A 22,215-nucleotide genomic window follows, 5' to 3' on the forward strand; every position below is an offset into this window, starting at 1 on the left:
GGTGTTGCTGTGGCTGTAGTGTAGGCTGTCAGCAACAGTTAGATTCGACCCTAGCCTGGGAACCTCCATATGCCAGGGGTGCGGCCCTAAATAGACAAAAGACAAAAAAAAAGGCAAAAAGATAAAAATGGTAGCAACTGGGCATACCAAAAGTGTGGAAACTCTACTAGAGCCTGTAATACACACTTCCCTCAGAGATGGCTAGAGCAGAGAGTCAAAAGTATTTTCAATCTTCTATTTTTACGTCTCTAGCAAAGTCCTAAGGTTATACAAAAATGACCCTGGCAAGTAGCTGAGCCTAATTTCTACTGTCACCAGCATCATCTAATAATTAGAAAAGAGGTTCTCAATTTTCAAAACTACTCAGCATGCTAATATATTTCATGTTAAATCAGTGGTTTCTACTGACAGACCATGTGTTTATTTGTGACCAGCAGATTTCAACAAGCTTTTGGCAAAAGAAACTAGGAGAAGGAATTATCCACTTAAAAAAGAATATCAAAAATAAAATGAAAAATGCAACAAATTCCACCAACACCTTCGATCTGCCTGAAGTATTCTTTAGAATTGCATCAATATATTTTTTCAGTACTCAAGTAATATTTAAGGTCACACAGGTCCCAGGATGCCACCGAATAATTTACGGATGCCACCGAATAATTTACAGATGTAAAGATAACGACAAATGTGCAGAACTCCAAGACTCACATCAAGTTTAAAACAAATCTACATACTTTGATTTGAATTAAACCTCTACTTTGTCAACCATTAACCACTAGATAAGACAGCAATTCTGTGCTGAGAGACTGATTTAACATTTACTCATTAAAATATAATGTAATGAAGCAGGGATGAGAGGATGTCTTAAAAAAATCAATTCAGAAAGATCACATAGGAGTGAGCAAATCACAATGAGACTAGAAATGAAAATAAAATGATAACCTGTACCAAAGAATCTTAGTAGCTAAGGGCCATTTACATTTCAAAGTCTTCTGTCTGTGGTATTCTTAAGTGTGGTACCACTAAGGTTTGTCAGAGCTACAGAAGCACTTCAATTAAGGCTGTGTGGTAGAGTCCTGTGTAAATTAATTAGTTGAGGTTACTCAGATTTTCTAAAAGCAGCTCTATAAAGCACCCTCAGAGATATGCACGATTTGTGTGGAATTAGAACTTAAATACAACTTACCAATCAATTCTTCTTGCTTTCCCATTTCAATGACATTTTGTGTAATGATAAATAAGTCCATGAAAATATTACGAAGCAAAATTTTATTTGCTTTCAATTAGAGATAATAGAAGGAGCTTTCAATTTCAAGTTTTAGTTCAGATTTTATCTATATTTATTGGCAAAAGTTTTCCTATGATAGCTATAATGAACTTGATCCATATTTACATAGGAGACTATATTCGAAACTCACATATATTACAACTAAATCAGCTATCTAGTAATTTCTATGAACAGTGGCATAACAAAAACATGGATTTGATGCTCCTGCTTTGAGACTTGACCTGCTAAATCTGTTAAAGTTTGATGTGTCTTAGCAAAGATAATATTATAGCAATTTTTGTGATTCAAAATACTAAGTATAGGATGGCTGTAAATCATTTTTAAAACCGGTAGTATTGGATGTTAGACAAATACAAATTTTCAAAATCAGTAAAACGTAGGCAGAAGAACTGTAAAAGTAAACTGTACAATGGTTTCCACTGGCAATGAAAAATGGAAGATCCCTGATGTTTTCAAGAGATCAGGAGCCTTTCAGTTATGCACCTAAGAGATTCATGAGCCCTTCTGTAATTCCAAAATAAAGTCCCCACAGTCTCATTACAGAGACTGTGAAAAATTCCTACTTGTGGGACAGTAGAGATCACTTAGAGACTTTTTAACCGTGAACATTTTCAAGAGTTTAGACGCTGGGTGTACAAATGTATCTTTTGAGATCATACCATTGAGAAGAGGCTGTCCTTCGAGCACATCCTGGGACAAGACGGCGCTGTAAACATCTTCAGGGAATCCAGTCTTGCATAACGCAATCTCACCAGAAGCCTCCACAGACGCCTGTAATGCAAGAAAAAAAAAAAAATGTCGCCATGATCGCTACCTCCTTCGATGGAGACACATTCCACTTGGCATAAAGCCTGGCTTTTCCCACTAGTTTGTACAAATAACCCCTTTGTTTGCAGAATGGTTACAATGAGAATGTAGGGGGCAAAGGGTTAATCCTTTTGATAACTGGAGGAGAAGAAACAAATCCCACTTGTCTCATCCAGTAAAATCTAAATAATACACATTCCAGGTTCTTCTAAGGACTGAACATTTCCATGAAAATGGTCATTGTGAATGAAGAGCTTTCCAGTGAAGTTGGGGCGTCCGGGGACAGACAAAGAGTTTTGAGGCACCACAAATCACCATCGCTAACTTAACTTTCCAAGAAAAACTGACATATTCAGGTAGATTGACTTTTCTTATTTTATTTTTTTATTTTTTGTCTTTTTTGCCTTTTCTAGGGCTGCTCCCATGGCATATGGAGGTTCCCAGGCTAGAGGTCTAATCGGAGCTGTAGCCACCAGCCTACACCAGAACCACAGCAACGCCAGATCCAGCCACGTCTGCAACCTACACCACAGCTCACGGCAACGCTGGATCCTTAACCCACTGAGCAAGGCCAGGGATCAAACCCGCAACCTCATGGTTCCTAGTCAGATTCGTTAATCCCTGTGCCACGACGGGAACTCCTAGATTGACTGTTATATTTGCATCTAATTCTCTAGGAAGTTTGTTTCAATATACCCCGGAATGAAAAAACAGAATTGCAAGCAATATACTTCCTGCAGGATACAGAGCGTTTTATACCAAGTAAAACTGGTCAATTGAAAGTATATATTCCTCTATATGGTATAGAACTTTTAATTGATTACTAGATTTCCATTGTTCCATTGGTATCAGTGGCATCACACAGAAAGGCAGGCCTAAATATAGATTCTCCCTGTGGACCTTCAAGATCACTGCAATTCTCTTTCTCTCAAACCAATCAGTGTATGCAAACCCAACATCGAAACCATTCTTAGAACAGAAACAGACTCCCAGACATATAAAACAAACTTGGGGTTACCATAGGGGACAGGGGGTGGGGTAGGGATTAGCAGATACAAACTAGTATAGATAAAATACAAAAAGAACAAAGTCCTACTGTATAGCACAGGGAACTATACTCAATATCCTGTAATAAGCCAAAATAGAAAAATATGAAAAAGAATATGTATATAACTTTGCTCTACATCAGAAACTGACACACTATAGATCAAATATTCTTCCATTTTTAAAAAAGAAAAAATTCTTAAGAAAAAAGGAAATGTATATTTCTAAGGATTCACAGACACAGAAAACAAACTAATGGTTGCCAAAGAGGAAAAGAGGGGAAGGGATAAATTAAGAGTTTGGGATTATAGCAGATATACACTACTATATAAAATAGATAAACAACAAGGACCTGCTATATAGCACAGGGAACTATATTCAATGTCTTCTAATAATCTATACTGGAAAAGAATACGAAAAAGACTATATATGTACATTACATATATATATGTATGTATAACCAAATCACTTTGTTGTACACCTGAAAATAACACAACATAAGTGAACTATACTTCAATTTAAAAAAAAAAGGAAGTGTGTATTTGTCTACTTTGAAGGGCTGGGATATGTTCATTAAATAAAAAATACTACAGGAGTTCCCGTCATGGCGCAGTGGTTGACGAATCCTACTGGGAACCATGAGGTTGCGGGTTCGGTCCCTGCCCTTGCTCAGTGGGTTAACGATCTGGTGTTGCCGTGAGCTGTGGTGTAGGTTGCAGACGCGGCTCGGATCCCGATCCCGCGTTGCTGTGGCTCTGGTGTAGGCTGGTGGCTACAGCTCCGATTAGACCCCTAGCCTGGGAACCTCCATATGCCACGGGAGCAATCCAAGAAATAGCAAAAAGACAAAAAAAAAAGCTACAAGTATATTTCCTTTTTATACTTAGAAAGTATCTTGCCCTCTTCCTCTCTCTCATCACATATACAGGTAACTATGCAGCAGGCTTAAAATTCAATCCTACCAAGCGCTATCCACCTACCCCTCTGAGTTAATTTCCCTACTTTTTTCTTACTTCCTACTGACATCATCACAGGATGATTAAGCCTTGGCAGAACTCATGCAGCATTTATATGAATTATAAAAATCTTTGCCCTGCCCTGTGTGGATCCAAATATAGGAGGAAGAGAGTGGACAGGAGCGGCCTGAGGGAGGAAGTTCAGTGGTGTAGGGCCAGGCTTAAAGTTCAGTGGTGTAGGGCCAGGCTTAAAGCGCTGGTGATGAGAATCAGAAATTAGGACAAAGGAAAATGGGAGGCCCCAGAATTAGAGGGGCCTCAAAGCAGATGTCTGAATGAAGCAATACAGCTCAGCTTCGCAACCGAAGGACCTCCTGGATCATGCATGTGAAGTGTTGCAAATACTGAAGTTGCAAAAGTCCAGACTAATCTAAGATTTAAACAGGTCTTTTCAGATACGAGAGAATCAAGAGAAAAAAAAAAAAAAGACATTGGGACTTTCTTAAACCTCACACAGTGTCTAATCTCAAAAACTTGTGAGGAACAACATCAAGAGATTAGATTAGACCCATCAAATTAGCGAACACTATTAAGTCCGTTATGGGCAAGAAAACCCTAGATGTACCAGGAAGCTGGTACTGTCATGATGGAGTGTAATTTGGAAAATTCTAGAAAAGATGAAAGCAGACATATCCTAACATGGCAGGTATGTTCCCAGGAAAACTGACTCATGGGTGCTCCAGCTGACATGTGCAGGAATGTTCACTGCAGCACTGTTGTAACCGCAGGACCTAGAAACTACCTAAATGCCTGTCAACAGTAGACATAGACTAATACATTTTCACTTAGCCAAAAACCGGGACATTTAACAGCATTAAAATGGAAAAATTGAAGCTACGTTTATCCACAAGGTTCCCATTTCTTAAACAAAAAGTCAGTTTCTTTAACTTCCTTGTAAGATTGAAAGAGAAATTTAATTAGAAATCAACTTGGGGGTGACTGTCATTTTTAATAATTTCAGAAATCTATTTATACAACATTGCAAATTCAGACTGGTAACAAGGTGCACTGTACTCTAAATCTTGCAAACAAAAACCCCAAACCAGAAGCATGATTGATGACTCTGCTTTTACATGTAAAATTCAAACTCAGAAGATAATGTAATGGTATCAACACATATGCAGTAAGAATATAAAAATGTACAAGGTAGTGATAAGCACCAAATTTAGGACAGTGGCTATCCCAGGGGAGGGCGAGATAGGAAAAGCATCAGGAAGAATTGTACGGGCGGCTTTGATCTTATTTGTAATAATTCTTTTCTTTCCAAAAGAATCTAAAGCAAACAGGGTAAGATGTGAAGATAGGCCTTGGTAAGTGGGTGCAAAGTATATCCTTCCTTATATACTCCGCATGCTCTGCCTCTTTCACAATAAGGAAAATATTCAGGACTCATTGAGACGTAGGAACTTGGGCTTCCCACAACTGGGACACTGGGCAGTATTTTGCTACCTGCCAGCTGCAAATATCCAGGCACTTATACTGGGCCTGGCACAGAGCAAGCGTGTCTGGTTAGCTTTTGACTAATGAAAACAAATAAAGAGACATCCCAAGTTCACCGGTATAAATTGTAAATCTGTGTCCCAGTGATAGATGAGGGGTCAAGGGGCCTCTTTACCTCCAACCCTCCTGCCACAGAGGGGGCCATGGTGGGGTTTCAACTACAGGGTAGTAGATGGGAACCGAGATGGGAGGGGACAGCAGGCCAAAGGGAAAAGCTAAGGCGGTAAAGTAAAATATCAGCAGGCACTAAACGGGGATTGTATTCTGTCCTAGGTGGTCAGGTTAGGGCATTGGGCAGTGTTATAAGTGAGCTCCCAGAGGTCAAGGCAACCTAAAGGCTGGAGGAAAACTGTTATCTTTTCTTTAACTTCCCTCTTAATATCTTGCTTCCAAGATATTAAGTGGCGCAGTGGTTAACGAATCCGACTAGGAATCATGAGGTTGCGGGTTCGGTCCCCGCCCTTGCTCAGTGGGTTAACGATCCGGCGTTGCCGTGAGCTGTGGTGTAGGTTGCAGACGCGGCTCGGATCCCGAGTTGCTGTGGCTCTGGCGTAGGCCTGTGGCTACAGCTCCGATTAGACCCCTAGCCTGGGAACCTCCATATGCCACGGGGCGGCCCAAGAAATAGCAAAAAGACCAAAAAAAAAAAAAATCTTGCTTCCAGTGGATCTGCCTTAAGGGGAATAAGCAGCAATGTGTTCCCAACCAAACCCACAGGAATGGGATTCAAGGCCACATAAGGTCCATCGATAAGGCTGTGAACATGCACCTCTGAGCTTCCATTTCCAACTTGTCTCAGAAATAGGGACTCCTGTCCCCAATGTGCTATTTTTTTCTTTTTTTTTTTTTTGTCTTTTTAGGGCCACATCAGCAGCATGTGGAAGTTTCCAGGCTAGCGGCTGAACCGGAGCTGCAGCTGCCGGCCTACACCACAGCCATAGCAACACCAGATCCAAGCCGAGTCTGTGACCCACACCACAGCTCATGGAAACATGGGATCCTCAATGCACTGATCGAGGTCAGGGATCGAACCTGCGTCCTCATGGATGCTAGTCGGGTTCGTTAACCACTGAGCCACGATGGGAACTCCCCCAAGGGGCTACCCTTTACTCAACCTCTCTGTTCGTGCTTATCGAGGAAAGAACAGCTGACACCGCATTTGTAAAGTACATCTCTAACCAATGCTGGTTACCAATATCCAAGACTCACGGGCTCTTGGATTGCTTTATGAGATTTTCGTATTTTCAAACGCTGAAGAATCTTTTCTAAAATCTTCCCCAAGACAAAATGGATCCACAGGATAACATGCTACAATATTATTATGCTGCAATGTGTTTTCAGAAAACCAGGCTCCATAAAATTATTCAAAGATATTTTTCTCCCTATTAATTTATTATTAATTCCCCCTCTGATTATCCAGCCCTAGAATAACAACATTTACATGTTCAGACAGCAGACAGGAAGCGCTAATGAGAATACTGTTTCCAAATAGGAGGTCCTGCAGGCTTACTTCACACCAAGCACTGTGTGGGTACCTGGATATCTCATCCAATGCTCACAGCAACCCTACAAAATGGGGACTGGGCCCAGTTCTGAGACTGTGGGAGGCCCTACAGCTGGCGACACAACCCACCCAAGGAAGCTGACTCCAACTCATGAAGCCTCTGGTGGCAACAGCTTTTTGGACATTGAAAATTCTGGGATCTCACCCATAATGGCTTTTGGGGGCTTTTTTGTTTTGTTTTGTTTTTTGTTTTGCTTTTTAGGGCCGCACCCATGGCATATGAAGTTCCTGGGGCAAGGGGTCAAATGGGAGCTACAGCCAACGGCCTAGGCCACAGCCACAGCAAGGTGGGATCTGAACCAAGTCTGCCACTTACACTACGGCTCACAGCAACACCAGATCCCCAACCCACTGAGCGAGGCCAGGGATTGAACCCGCATCCTCATGGATACTAGTCGGGTTCATTTCTGTTGAGCCACGACAGGAACTCTCATCTACAATACTTGAATGATCTCCAACATTCATTCTCCAGCTGGGGTGGCACTGCCCCTGGGGAGCATCTGGCAATGCCTGGGCACATATTTTGTTGTTGACACTGGAAGAGGGGATACTACTGGCTTTTAGTGGCTAGAGACCAGGAATGCTGCCAACCATCACGCAGTGTCCAGGACAGTCCCCCCCAGCACAGACAATTATCCAGGCCCAAATGTCAACAGGACCAACAGTGTGACACTCTGCCCTACAGTGACCCAGGAAAACCAGTGACCACGACCTTGACACCCCCAACAGTGAGACGCTCACTATCTATTCCAACAGCCCACAAAACTCCTACTGGAACATTCTCTGTTTCCGAAGGCTGACAGCCAAGCCCCTGTGGCTCCCCCCTGCCACCAACTGATCCCTCTGCCAGGTCCAGGAGGAGGATCCAGAAGTTCAAAGACAGGAAACTTCCTCTCAAAAAATTCCCTGTACAAGGAGGGGGCTGTGAATCATAACAATTTCCTAATACTTGAATAATGTAGGGCTCAGACCTGGTTTCTGCAAAGGGCCAGAGAGCAAACATTTGAGGCTTTTCAGGCCTCCCCTGAAAAAGCAGGGTCTCCCCTGAACCTACTCAGCTCTGCTGTCCTGGCGCAAGACTGGGCAATCAGTAAATGAATAAACATGGCTCTGTCCATGCAAATAAAACTTCATTCCTGGACACCAAAACTGGAGTTTCATGTAGTTTTCAAGTGTCCTTAGGCTTTTTCAAAAAGCATTTTAAAGTGTGAAAAGGACTCTTGGCCCCAAATCAGGCACCAGGACTGAAGTTTGCAGATCAGTGGAACAGGATGCTAAGTTTTATAGAACATCCCCATCTCTTTAATTCTCACAATAGCCCCCAGGGGGAAATTATCTGCATTTTACAAATGAGCGAACAGGTTCACACTTCTAAGACCCAAAGTCTCACCACCAGGAAGAGGAATAGGCAAGATCCTAACCCTATGGGCTTGCCAAGTACAACAAATAATCACAGTTCTTTGAAGAAACACATACTGAGAGTCCACTTGCTGCAAGAAACAGAACAAGGCAGAGCCCTGCCTTTAAGAAGTTCAAGACTTCAAGTGAGAACAAAATAGAGACGACTGCAACAGAAAGCGGTGAGTGAGAGGTTCAGGGACACAGAGGGTTTGAGAAGAGCCCAGGGAAGGGATCTGAGGGCCTCCCAGGCTGAGCCAGGAGTGGCCAGACAGCGAGGGGTGGCGGGGAAGCCATCCCAGGCGGTCCCTGCTTGAGCCAGAACAAGGCAGGGAGAAACAACATACTGCCTGGGGAATGACAATGAGCTCAGTGTTGCTGGAGTCCAAGAAGCAAGGCAGGGAGTCAAAAGTTGAGGCTGGAAAGTTAGCCAGGGTTAGATCATAAATGGTTGGGGGCTTGGGGTTATCCTGTTAGCTGTGGGAAGCCAAGGATATGTTTTCAGCACAGGCAGTATGTCCAAGAGAGAATTCTCTGATGCTTCGTGGGAAATGGGGCGGGGGCAACAAATGACAGGTGGGGGACAAGTTATGGCACAGTCTTGAATCCAGCAGGGGCTTTGGGAATGAGAAAGGGACGAGTGTATCAATAAGCAGACAGTTAAAACTGACTGAAAGGACTAAGCGCGAGTGGAAGGGAGGGAGGCAGGGAGGGAGGGAGGAGGTGTTGCCCTCCCCCGTGTTTCCAGCCCAGTGACCGGGGACAGGAGTGGCACAAACTAAGAAAGATAATCGCAAAATTATAACATCAGGAACAAAGTGCTAAAGCAGCAGAAAGGGATGATAAATCTGCCTGTGGAAATCAAAGAAGACTCCATAGCCGCAGTGACATTTAGGTTCTGTCTTTAACGATGATTAAAAATTCGCCAGGAGAAAGAGGAGGAAGTGGAAAAGGGCATTTCAGGCGAAAGGTGCAGCACAGACAAAGGCCCTGTTGATTTATATCAAGCGTGCAGTCGACCCAAACAACCCAGGTCTTTTTTTACCAGGCAACCGTTCAGTCATGGCTTCCAGTATCTTTGCTCCAATTGGGGTCCCCCAGGGGCAGCAATTACATTTAACCCTCCACTATTTGATCTTGATAAATTAATAATTCCATCCAGCTTTAGTCATTCCTCCCGGCTGTCTGTATCACCCCAATGTCTTCATAATGCTGCTACTCAGAGTCTAAAGACAGGGCATGACACAGACTCAGACACAGTCCTTCCCACTGAGCCAGAGCCATAAACCAGGCCCTTAAGAGGGGCAGGCTCCGCAGCAGTTTGGAGCCCAGACTTGCAACATGCAGGACTGCCTGAGTCTGAATTCCGCCCACCACTTACCACGTGTACAATGTGTGTAATGAGATGCACGCACTCTTGGGGCAGGTGTGAGGATTAAACGAGATCACGTGTGTAAACTGCTTAGCATGGTGTCCGGCACATAATTATTCAGTGTATTAGCCATTAGTCATCAAAGTATTAATATCATGATGACAGCCCAGATCTAACTTGTGGTCTGTTCGTTCTATAGCCCAGAGGTTTCCAAATTTACTCAGCATGGCAAGCAGTCTGGGACATGTGCCCAAATCCAGATTCCTGGGTCCCAAGACGCACTCAAACAGAATCTCAAGAGATGATGTGATGAATAAACTGGTTATGCTTAACAAGTGCCTGTGCAGCACCGGGCAGCCACACATCCAACTTGGCACCTCCATCTTGCCAAACCTTTCTCACCACACCCACCTTTCTGCCCTAGTCTTCAAGTTGAATATCTTTGCAACAAAAGGGAATAAAGGAACAATTTTTTTTTTTCTGTTCTTAACAATTCCATGCTGTCTCCTAGTTACTGAGTACATCTGAAAATGAACACTATAAGCCAGCCTTGCCTCATTACTGGTTGAATTCTGCCCCGGGGTCAGCACGGGGCTTTTGCCTCCTTTGTTCGAACATCACATCTTCTGGACTTTGCTTTTCTTTTAATTGGGACATGATTCCATCCCCGGTCCTTTACTAATTCCCCTGTTCTCCCTAATTCTTCCAAGATGAAAGCAGACAGCACGTTCCTCCAGGGCCGCCAGGATGAGATTCACACTGGCTGGAGGATCTGAACTCACTGAGGGCTGCCTTGCCCACAGTCAGCTCACCTATCTTGAGTTTCAATTTCCTCCTACAAGTATTTGCTCTCCTCTTCCCAGGCTGAAGATAGACCTCCTTGTCTATAAGGGACGGCTGTACAATAGGAGTTGAGGAGGTCTGCGTGCCGGTTAGGTTGGTTTGTCTGTTCTGGTTCTGAACTCGTAGCAACACTGCTTTTTGTTCTTGTTATAATTTTTCCAAAATCTCCATACCATGAGCTTTCAAGCCCTGAGTCCCCTACTCTTTTGGGTGCCTGTTATCATGATTCTTTTTTATAGTCTTCCTTGGTCACTGGCTCTGATTTCCAGTTTCCTCCGAGTCACCCCTAAATCTCAGCTCTTAAACACTCCACCGAAGCCACCATGGCTCCTTTCATCCCCCTGCCTCTCCCTCTTCTTCCTGGTCAAGATCATTTATGTGGACTGGCTTGAATTTTCAGAGCTGAAAGCAACCCTAACCTAATGGAATCTTCCTCTTTTCTCTCTGGCTCTGAAATTACCCACCTAGAAACCTAGGCTCTGTTGCTTATCATAAACTCTTAAATTTAATCAACTGGACTTTGCTCCCCAAACATCAGTCTCTTCCTTTTTTCCTTTCCAGATATTCTATAGCCAGAATCTAGTAACAATTAAGTACTGAGACATAGATTATCAAATGCAGTCCTCAAAACTGGAAACCTTTTTTTTTTTTTTAATGTATATGTCCATTCCCCTTATCCTTTATGGGAAATAAAGTCAGGAATTGTATGTAGTACAGACTGGAGCCTCTAAGCAAACCCACCAGGTTTAAATCCTGGCTTCCGTCCTGCTACCTACATGACCATGACAAGCTTTATAACTTCATCTGTGCCTCAACCTCTTCCATAGTAATAAGAAGAAGAAGAAGAAAGAGGAAGAGGAGGAGAAGAGGAAGAAGAAGGAGGAGGAAGAGGAGAAAAAATAGTAGAAGTAGTAGTAGTTATTGTTGTACTGGCCTCAGGATTGCTGTGAAGCATATGAAGGGCATAAAAACAACACCCAATTCACAAGACAAGGGTTAGCTACTATCATGATATTGCTGTTTTTGTGGTGAGGACTTTTATCTCTTTGCTACATGGGTACCTAAGAAATATTTTTAAAAATTTTGTGAAGTAGGAATGCCAGAAAGAAACCAAGGTTGACAGAAAATAAAAATTCATTCGCAAACATGTACAAAAGAAACCAAGTGAAATTCCTTTCATAATGTGATTTGTGGAGTGGGGGTGGGCAGTGGGGGTAAAAGAAGAGGGGGGCAGCTCTAATAACACTTTCCTTAGGCCTATATGTCTTCCAAATGATCTAAGTGGATAGACACACTCAGTGAAGACATTTTAAAGTGGCTGGTGGGGTACATGGTAATATAACAATGGAACTCTTCAGTTCTGCATGCCTCATTTTTTTTTTGTTTTGTTTTCTAATCCAGTTTATCACCACACCATTACATTTGCCAGATTCTCTACTTTTCACAGGATACCATCCATGACATGGGAGGCTGTTTAAGAAGATTATTCAAGAGCTAGTGCCACTCTATAAAGATTTTTCTCTGTGTCAGTCATGCTGCTGATGACACTTTGAATTTCACATCCCTGGAAACATGCTTGAAATGTGCAGAAGTTTAACCCTGGACTTTGATATTTTGGTTTTGTCACATTCTACCCTGGAGGGAGAGCACAGTGTTTTGAACTGGTTCTTTAACTCTTTCTTGCCTTCATGATGCCACTAAACCAGTGTCGGTGCAAAGAACCCTTGACAGAGGCCCAAAACATTGCCTGGCATGCCCCGCCTCGTGATTTCCATCCTTACTGCCATTCTGTTATTAGTATGGGTCCCTGAATATCTCTAGGTTCAGTACTCTTCTCTTTTTTGGTTTTTGTCTCTTTTAATCAAGTAACGACAAAGGGAATAGTCAAAGAGCCGTGTTGATGCTGGCCTAGGAACTTGACAGCCATGCTGACATTGAACCTTGAGCTAGAAGATAGCACTGCTATACATGAGCTTGACAGACAAAAATCTGGAGTGCCTCCTCTGAGCTGCGATTGAGAGTGTGGCCTCCTCAGGAGCTGAACCTATCAAACCTTAAGATCATATACAAACATGCACCAAGTCAGGTCCACAGAGATCTGTGCAGTCCTCTCCTCCCCACTGCCCCCAATCTCTTCAGCCCCTGGGAGCTGAGGCTTCCTAGCATCAAGGCTCTGTCTTCCTAAAAGACAGACAGGAGTTTACCAAGACATGTCCTGGATGTTTAATGTCAGGGGCAGCAACACTATATCTACTGAGGGACTCGGCTTGTAAAAGTATAACACTACCATGAGATAGCAGTGCAGGCAGTTATGCAATTAAACTGCCATTGAAAGTTCGAGAAATGCCTACAGCAATTCCAGGAGACTGGGACAATCGTGCCTTTGATTGATTCTGCCCCATCGACTCATTACATTTAGCAGAGACTGCGACATGCTTATCTGCAACATTCAAGATGTCATCAAGAAGTAGAGTACCTAGCATCGAACTGTGTTTACGATCAACTTGGGGATTCATGTGACTAAAAACACTGAATATCGCTGACTGCTAATATTTATCGAGTGCCAGGAGTTCCCACTGTGGCTCAGCAGGTTGAGGACCCAACAAAGTGTCCATGAGGATGCAGGTTCGATCCCTGGCCTTGCTCAGTGGGTTTCGGACCCAGTGTTGCTACAAGCTGTGGTGTAGGTAGCAGATGTGACTCTGATCTGGTGTTGCTATGGCTGTGGCATAGGCCTGCAGCTGCAGCTCTGATTTGACCCCTAGCCTGGGAACTTCCATATGCTGTAGGTACAGCCGTGAAAAGAAAAAAAAAATTCAGAGTGCCTAGCACATTCCAGGAATGGCCATGATGCTCTCCATGCATATTTCTCAAGAATCCTCACGAAAAGGTAGGTCATTTAGCTAGTCAATTTAGGGATGGTATGCAAAGTTACACCAAAAGGCTTTGGGGACCACTCTTAACCACAGCACAAAAAAAAAAAAAAAAATCCAGGAAGCATCTTCAGGCACTAGTTAAGAACTGGAAATTGTCCTATATGACTTAAGACCAAGGGACAAATCTACCCACTACCATGGAGCGTTCTGTCCTGAAACATAATTCTCAAATACGATTCTGGTATGATATATGTTAACAGCACAATTTCAGTGTTTCTGTTCACCTTGGAAAAAAGTGGGGAGAAAAAGACATGAGGTCAAGCTTTTGTAACCATCTTGAGCTTTTTTTGTCTTTTTGCGTTTTCTTAGGCCGCTCCCTCAGCATATGGAGGTTCCCAGGTTAGGGGTCTAAACAGAGCTGTAGCCACCAGCCTACGCCAGAGCCACAGTAACGCCGGTTCCTTAACCCACTGAGCAAGGCCAGAGATCGAACCCGCAACCTCATGGTTCCTAGTCAGATTCTGTTAACCACTGTGCTACGACGGGAACTCCAACATCTTGTTGTTTTTAAGTCACCTAAATCTCCCCTGCCTTGCCCCCCAGGCAAACCAACCCCAAATCCATCTACAAGCACACACGGAAAATTCCCCGTAAATACCCACCACGGCGAGCATATTACTTTTCAGTAGGTGATATGACAAGGACATAATTACAGTCCGTAACAAGCTCTTTGTACACTGTCTATACCCCACCCACCTTGGGCTTCATGTACAATTTCATAAAACCTGGAGCATGGTTTCACTTTTTAAAAAATAGTTTCCGATGGTTCCAGTCCCTGTAACTCTGATTTCATTTAAATAGTTGGCCAGAGTGATGATTTATTTAATTCTGAGTCCTTGATAAGATAAACCCAACCCAATTATACCATTATTCTTGTGAGAAAATCACATTCAAGACTGCAGCTTCCAGAAATGTGCTGCAGTCAAGAGAGCTCTGTCAGTAACATCAGAGTTCAAAACCATTCCCGAAGCTGCTCCCCCAGCAGCACCCTGCCCAGTGGTGTGTTCCTGGGTTAAGCAATGAGGACACAAAGCCACCAGCCTCTGTAGCCGAAGTCAGAGCCTTCAGGGCTAATAGCGCAGTTCCAGGTTCAACTGGGGGCTGGAGACGAGCATTTTCTCCACCGTAACTATCATGAGAGGTTTAAGTCTGGCATTTGAACAACTGCACTGTGCATCCTATGCGGGGGAGGGGTGCTTCTTCCCTTCTCGAAGCTTCTTTCCCTGTGGAAGGAACTCTGCTAATTCTAACACTCTCACCTCTTTCCACAGGACCCATGTTTAACTCTGAATGGCAGTTCTCCAAGTGTGATCTCGGGACCCCTTGGGTCCCCAAGACCCTTCCAGGGGAACTGAAGAGGCAAAACTCTTTCCATCATATAAGAACATTCTTTTCCTCTTCACTCGAATTCTCTCCCAAGTGTAAAGTGGAGTTTTCCAAAGGGAAGGGGATGCATGATATCCTCAGAGAGTAAATGCAGAAGCAGGGATTCAAAACCCACTGTCTTCTATTAAGCCAGACCCTGAAATCTGCAAAAAGAGAAAAGCCCAGTGCTCCTCCTCCCACGAATTTCATTTTCCTGTTTTGGAAAATCTGGTTATTTTTTCATAAAAATTGGTATTTGTGTTCCATACCTAATGGGTTTAATACTTTTAACCGAATCATATCAATACTGTATAATTTTCTCAGTTTAATTTCTCAACTGTTAAACGATAGATAGTTCCACCTCAGAAAAGCTCATTAGGGCACTTCATGATTTTTAAGCAGGTAAAAGGGTCCTGAGACCACCATGAACCGTGTGAACTGCTGCCCTGGAGAGGAGGTGGAGGAGCTGAGCTCATCTGAAGGCTGAATTCGAATGAACAATCTGGGCAGCTGGTGCCCAGCTCGGCCCCCCACTCCTCCCACCTGGGAGTCACAGGCCTGCAGAAAACAAGCATGGAGATCTCATTTTCCACGCTGGGAGCTCAGGGATCCCCTGCAGCCTCGGGTGGAGGGGAGGGGGCTCAGCGCTGCCTGAGTCTGAGTGAGCTTGTCCATGGATTTCTGAGATTCCATCTTGGCAAGAGACAAGCCCCTGGATCAAGGCCATGCCCTCCAGCCTAGATCTTGTCAGAACCACAGGTATATTTTCCCTTCCTAACTGTTGACTCCTTTGGCTTCTATTTCATTGGGTTCAGAACTTGGTTCAGGGACGAGTGGTCCTATTTATCGGGCCACCTGAGAGAATTTGGCATCTGGTGTTCTCATTGGAAACCTGGAGAAATCCTCAAAAAAGGAATCCAAGGCTGGGAGAGAAGACAGTCACAGAGGTACCGGGGCTCTGGGCAGGGGAGAAAGGGTGCTGTCCTACAGCCCTGCCCAGTTTTGAACTTGGTGGTTTGCAGCCTTGATTGCACCCTGCGGTGGGTTTTTATAGTTGGGCAGGTAGCTTTTAACATCAAGAGGCTTTAATTCCTAAACCACAGGGTATTTTGATCTTGATGTGTGACCACAACTCGTGATGGTTATTCTCCAGGAAAAGTAACTGTTTACAGAGGTAGGGCCCAGAGCAAAGATGGTAGACTTCAGGGAAGGTGATAGGCCAGGATCTCAGCAAAAAGGAAGGGTGCATGGTGACCTTACCCAAATGGTGAAGGGCCTCTGGGTGAGGGCAGCAGCAGTGTGGCCTTGGGAAAAGTCTGAGGCAGCTCAGGGATCTGGAGGAGGGGGTGCCTGGGGACCCCAGGCCTGAATGAGCAGACAGCTGAGGCATAGAAAAGGGGGATTATTTCAACATCTCCTCCCTAAAGACTACTGAGCAGAACAATATTTGCTATTTTTAAACGACAGTGAATTCAAGAGCCCTACTGAGGTTCTCACTTTAAATTATTAATGACAGGTCTAGGAGGGCAGCACCAGATTGTCTGCCTCTAATTCGGCTCTGCATTCAGAGGCCATGGAAGGCACATCTTGGCTTCTCATATCCTGACCATAGGCTCAAGGGTCAGGCTTAGCCAAATGGCGTGGACTGGTCTTCACTGGCTAAGGAGAAATCTTCCCCGGCAGAGAGCCTTTTTTGGTCAAAGCAACCCCACAGCCAAGTGATGAGAGACTGAAAACATCTGCTCCCAAGACGATGTGTCCCATAGCCACCCACCCAAGGGATCCCACACTGGGGACAGCACTGAGCTGACAGTCTGCAAAGGCTTGTGGGGAAGGCCAAGTATGAATGTGCTGGTTGCATATCCAAACCCATGAGGGAGAAGCTCACAGTGGGAGGTTAAATTTCATAGTTTGTATTTACCTGGGGGGTGGGGATCCACCTGTATACTCTGGGTTTTCTTTCAGGAGGTTGGCATGTGAGATGCTGGCTTCTATGTGCAAGGTTCAGAAATACCCCATGGTAGCAACTCCCACCTTTTGGGCGGTGCCTTTCCTTCTCGTTCAGTCTAAGTCTTCATTTCCCCTTTGAACTCCTGTTTAGTTCAAAGGTCACGGATTACAGACCAGAGCTTAGTCTTCTTAGCATTCAGGTAAGGCTCAACTGGGGGGTGGGGGGGAGGTTCTCACCACCCACTGGAGTCCTTCCCTCAGATGTCACCAGCTCCCTTATCATGGTTTTTGGAACATTTAAGGACAGGGCGCTGGGGTCCTAATGTCGCCTAGAAAACTCTCCTAGGATCAGGACTGGTTTGCTTTCCAACTATGTAGGCTGCCTAACTCAAGCACACCTGGCTTTATTGGCTTTACTGTGTTTTGCAGATACTGCTTCTTTTTTTTTTTTTTTTTTTTACAAATTGATGGTTTGTGGCAACCCTGCATTGTCAGATGATGGTTAGCATTATTTTAGGAAGAAAGCATTCTTTGATGAAGGTATAGACCCTGTATTTGTAGAAAACATGCTATTGCACACTTCACAGACCACAGCACAGTACATTACTTGTGCATGCTGCACAAGGAAATCAGTTCGTGACTCCACTCACTATGACCCAGTGTCCTGGAACCAAACGTACAATATCTCCGAGGTCTGTCTGCATGGCCAGGATTGTCTCGGGTACCCCATTAGGCTTGAGGACTCTTTATAAAGTAAAGCTATTGATCTTCTAAGACTTCATGAGGTTGGGAGCAAGACGATCCGGAAAGAGGCCATCTCCCCCTCTGCAGGTGATTGCCACTCACCCAGATGAGCACACACTTGATGGGTAAGAACATAAAGCCAATGGTTAATCCGAATTCTGTGGAGGGTTGAGTGGAACCCTTAGTCACTAAGGAGCTATACTAGCAAATTACACTCCTGACCTCTGCCAACTTTTCTGGCAAGTTTGGAGGAAACAACTGCACATACAGAGCCTGGTCCCTTCCTCACCTCTTTTCTGTTGGGAGCCCAGCCGCTCCGACAGTGCACATGTTGCTATGCTGTAGATGCACTTACAAGGGCAGGATCCCTGGGTGGGAGGCTGGCCCTCCCCCTGCCTTGTTAAAGATCCAAGGTGAGGGACGAGGGGGGTGGGGGGGATTAACTCAGACCTTCAACATATTTAAGCTGCAATCTCCACTGTCTTTGTCAGGAATCAAGGCTGTATTTGGATTCTCTATCTGCTGACTCTTTTGTCTTTATTTGTCCAGAACTTAGATGAATAAGAAGCACTCTTTACTAGATCGCTTCAAAGACACTAAAATTACCAACAAAGCCTCAACGTAACTGAATACTCAAAGGCCAAGGCTAAAGATCAAAAAGAAGCCAGGCCAAAGAATACCCTTACACTACCAGCAGGGGCACAAATCCACCAGCATGGCTGGACACTGAGGATCTGAGAGCAAAAAACCAAGTCTCTTTAAGTGCTCAGAGAAACCCAGGTCCTGGGAACAGAAAGTCACATGGGCCTCCGCACTGCTGGGTAACTAACCATTCTGGGCCAAGCCACTCAGGGTTGGGAAAAACAAGGCAATGCACAGTACTGTCACCCATTCATCTGTTACCTGCATCTCTTAAGTTCACCACGAAAGGGTTGTTTGACCAATGACAGAAATCACCTACTTCCATGGCTCAATGTTGGAATTTCCCACTCATAAGGCCAAAGTTTGTTCCCTGGAATTGAGATCCTTGAAGCCTTCATTTTAAACTCTCCTCCAGGTTGCAATCCTACAGAATCTTGAATAGAAACACTTATCTTGCCCCCGCTGGGTCAGCTCTAGGGGACTTTCAAGCACCTGATAGTTACCAGGGAGGAAGAAAACTCTAGCTCCAGGAGGTTCCTAGAGGTGTGCCTCTGGGTGAATGGTTTAACCAGGCTGCCTTAAGACTTCTGTAAAATGGATAATGAGAATAATACCAACTTATCTCAGGGGCCTGAGGTGAGGATTACCTGAAACAATGCAGGAAGAGCGTTCAGCGGGGGCACATAGTAAGGGCTTTGCAAATATTAGATTTAATCGCAGGAGTCAGCTTTGGAGTCAGCTTTCCAGAAGGCTCACGCTCCTTGGAAGGACCATACAAACCATGATGGCAAACCTTAAGTAGGAGTTCCCATCGTGGCGCAGTGGTTAACGAATCCGACTAGGAACCATGAGGTTGCGGGTTCGGTCCCTGCACTTGCTCAGTGGATTAAGGATCTGGCGCTGCCGTGAGCTGTGGTGTAGGTTGCAGACGCGGCTCGGATCCCGCGTTGCTGTGGCTCTGGCGTAGGCCGGTGGCTACAGCTCCGATTCAACCCCTAGCCTGGGAACCTCCATATGCTGCGGGAGCGGCCCAAGAAATAGCAACAACAACAACAACAACAATAACAACAACAACAAAAAGACAAAAAAAAAAGATTAAAACCTTAAGCAAAGGGAATGAATAACAAATAGCAAGACCACGTTATAGACTAGTTACAATCTCACAGGCTAGGGCTCACAGACACCTCAAGGAAGATGCAAGGCCAAAACATACATAAAAACAATCTCTACCTCCTTAATAACCAGAGAAATGCAAACTGAAATCAAAAAGAGAGTCCACTAGGTTGTTAAAAATCTCAAAGCTCGGAGTTCCTGTCACGGCTCAGCAGCAACAAACCCGACTTGTATCCATGAGGACATGGGTCTGATCCCTGGCCCTGATCAGTGGGTTAAAGCATCTGGTTTTGCTGTAACCTGTGGTACAGGTCGCAGACTCGGCTTGGATCCCACATGGCTGTGGCTGTGGTGCAGGCCAGCAGCCACAGCTCCGTTTCAACCCCTAGCCTGGGAACTTCCATATGCCACAGATGTGGCCCTAAAAAGACCAAAAAAAAAAAAAATTAAAGTTTAACCACGTGTACACAAAAATTACGGAAGAACAAAAATATGTACACAGTGCTAATGGACCAGTTTGGGAAAGACTCTTGCAGCAGCAAGGTGACGGATAAACAATAGCTTTAACCTAGTGATGTACCTCTTCGTACATACCCTAGAGCAGACCAGCACTCCATCATTGGGAGCTTACTGGAGATTTACTAAATCAGAGGCATAGGGGATGGAACCAAGAATTTATGTTCAACAGATTTTCAACGACTGATACGCAAGCTAAAATTTGGGAAAACAGCCCTAGAGTTACCTCCGGCCCTTCCCCCCAGGTAGTAATACTCTATTTCTCAAGCTGTCTGGTAGTTATATTGACATATTTGGTAAACCTTATTGTTTAAACTGCAATATATATGCTTTTATATGCTTATACATATACTTTATACATATATATATATACACGCTCCTCTACATGTACCACATTTTATAATAGAAGAAGTTTTTTTTAAAGGTTGAATTTCATACATACACAAGATGAACTGGATGCTAATCCTGCTTAAATTTTTTTACCTGCGTTCAAATAAATATCACACCTACGGAGTTCACACTGTGGCACAGTGGGTTAAGAACACAATTGCATCAGCTCAGGTTGTCATGGAGGCCCGGGGTATGGTCCCCTGCCCGAAGCAGTGGGTTAAAGGATCTAGTGTTCGTGCAGGGCCGCAGGCCTAGGAACTTCCATGTGCCAAGTGTGTGGCCATAAAAAAAAAAAAATCACACCCTAGGAACACAGGCTCAGACAGCAGGCTGCTGGCATTTGAATCCTAGTTCCACCACTAAACAAAAGAACTCTGGGCACCTCAGTTTCACCTAATCGTACTTTGGCAGCCTCATACATAAATGGGTATGTTTTATGTGTGAATTAGATGAGTTAATCATGTCACGTACTTAGAACAGAGCCTGACATGTAGTAATTACTCAAAAACGATGCAATATCATTAAGATATTATTATTATTAAGATAGGATGAAACTAAGTTAATGCAACAATTCCTACACCTAATCATCAATAAATCATCAACATCTACACGAACAATAAATCTACCTTCACCATGTTTCGGCAGATTCTGTACTGGCATCAGCCAATATAAGATTACCCTCAGCCCTCTCCTCTCTACTGGGTCCTTGTCATCATGTTCAAAGCACGCGGAGACTAAGTAACTTGCTCTGGTTCCAGGCTGGTCTCAAAACACACACACACACACACACACACACACACACACACAAGCGCGCGCGCCTTGCATCCATAGCAGGATATTAAAAAATTAAATCACAGAAGCAAAGAGACAGACCTAGAAAGACACCAGAATAGCTCCTGTTTGCTTACCTGTAATTCCCAAATCAAACTGCTGGCAGAATAACACTCCATATATATTAATCCCTGTCCCTAATTGTATCAGCCTAGACAACATCTGTTAGAATTCAAGGAGGAATGTTAAAAGATGTGCCCTTCAATTGCGGCTTCCAAATGTGGTCTGAGAGGCACTGGTAGTGTTGCATGCAGAGGTACAAGTCATCCCGCTGTAAGGCGAACACAGAACAAAGCTCCGAACATATCAAATACTCAAACTCGCTCAAATCATCACATTACCCCCTGATTACATTTGTGTAAAACAAGGGTAATGATTATGCCCCCAAATCTTCAATTAAAGATCTTAGATCCTGTTCACCATATGAAAGCACTTTTCTAAATGATACATGTACATTAACCCACTTACTCTTCACAACAACCTTATGACAGATTCTACTGATTATCCCCATTTTACAAATGGACAGACTGAGGGGTAGAAACGTCACATGTGCCATCCAAGTGCACACAACCACCAAGTGTCAAAACCAGGGAACGGAAACAGATGGACCAGCTCCGGAGTCAACATTCTTAACTGCGCACAATGCCTCCCTAGGCGATCAGCACGCTGGAGAGAAAATACAGGAGACCTCAAAATCTATGGCAATTTATACTTAATAAAGGAAGTATTTCTGTTGAGAAAAACAGAAATTTTATTTGACAAATGACAGCCACCTCTGTGTTGGGGGTGTGTGTGTGTGTGTAATACGCATAAAATCTGGGGAGAAAAATAAAGGAAGGCTCCCTACCTCCAAGTACAAAAATAAATTTCAGATAAGTAAAATATCTCAATGTGAA

At 44.1% G+C, this 22,215-nt stretch overlaps 1 protein-coding gene across 1 annotated transcript in view; it reads right to left on the reverse strand.

Annotated features, from left to right (window-relative positions):
• The window catches only part of CDH2 (cadherin 2), a 235,457-nt gene that overhangs the window by 200,829 nt on the left and 12,413 nt on the right, over positions 1–22,215 (reverse strand). The window contains exon 2 of the mRNA XM_047794018.1: positions 1,948–2,059. Within this exon, the coding sequence (XP_047649974.1) occupies positions 1,948–2,059 (112 nt within the window). The remainder of the gene's footprint in view (positions 1–1,947; positions 2,060–22,215) is intronic.

Source organism: Phacochoerus africanus, chromosome 8, assembly GCF_016906955.1.
Source record: "Phacochoerus africanus isolate WHEZ1 chromosome 8, ROS_Pafr_v1, whole genome shotgun sequence".
Taxonomy (NCBI): domain Eukaryota; kingdom Metazoa; phylum Chordata; class Mammalia; order Artiodactyla; family Suidae; genus Phacochoerus; species Phacochoerus africanus.